This window comes from Pteropus alecto, unplaced genomic scaffold (genome assembly GCF_000325575.1).
Source record: "Pteropus alecto unplaced genomic scaffold, ASM32557v1 scaffold152, whole genome shotgun sequence".
NCBI lineage: Eukaryota > Metazoa > Chordata > Mammalia > Chiroptera > Pteropodidae > Pteropus > Pteropus alecto.
In genome coordinates, this window is record NW_006432227.1 from 1169506 (window position 1) to 1170089 (window position 584).

The 584-nt window shown below is 75.5% G+C and overlaps 1 protein-coding gene across 1 annotated transcript in view; it reads left to right on the top strand.

Moving 5' to 3' along the window:
* Positions 1-70: 70 nt before the first annotated feature.
* GOLPH3 (golgi phosphoprotein 3) overlaps positions 71-584 on the top strand; it is a 38216-nt gene continuing 37702 nt past the window's right edge. The window contains exon 1 of the mRNA XM_006907111.3: positions 71-582. Within this exon, the coding sequence (XP_006907173.1) occupies positions 355-582 (228 nt within the window). The 5' untranslated portion in view covers positions 71-354. The remainder of the gene's footprint in view (positions 583-584) is intronic.

Consider the following 584-nt stretch of genomic DNA (forward strand, 5'->3'; position numbering starts at 1 on the left):
TCCGCCCGCCGCTTCCGGCGCCCCGCGGTCCCGCCCCGCGCCGGCGGTGCCACATCCTCCGGTGACGTCAGCCAGCGCCGCCATATTGGAAAGGCGCCGCCGCCGCCGCTGTTTCGTAGCCGGGGCTGCGGCCGCAAGAAGAAGGATCTCCCTCTCGCTCCCCGCCGGCGCCTGGCCCGCCCGCTACGCCCCGACGCGTCTCCCATGCCTGCCCCCGGCCCGGCTGCCGACGGACGTCGCGTCAGCGCCCGGATTTAACACGGAAGCCCGGGTCGGGGGCCGCGGGGGGAGGACGAGGGAGACCCGGTAGGTCCCGCGCCCTTCTCGGCCCGGCGCGGCGCCTCGGCGGGAGCCATGACCTCGCTGACCCAGCGCAGCTCGGGCCTGGTGCAGCGGCGCACCGAGGCCTCCCGCAACGCCGCCGACAAGGAGCGGGCGGCGGGCGGCGGCGGCGGAGGCAGCGGCGAGGACGACGCGCAGAGCCGCCGCGATGAACAGGACGACGACGACAAGGGCGACTCCAAGGAAACGCGGCTGACCCTGATGGAGGAGGTGCTCCTGCTGGGCCTCAAGGACCGAGAGGT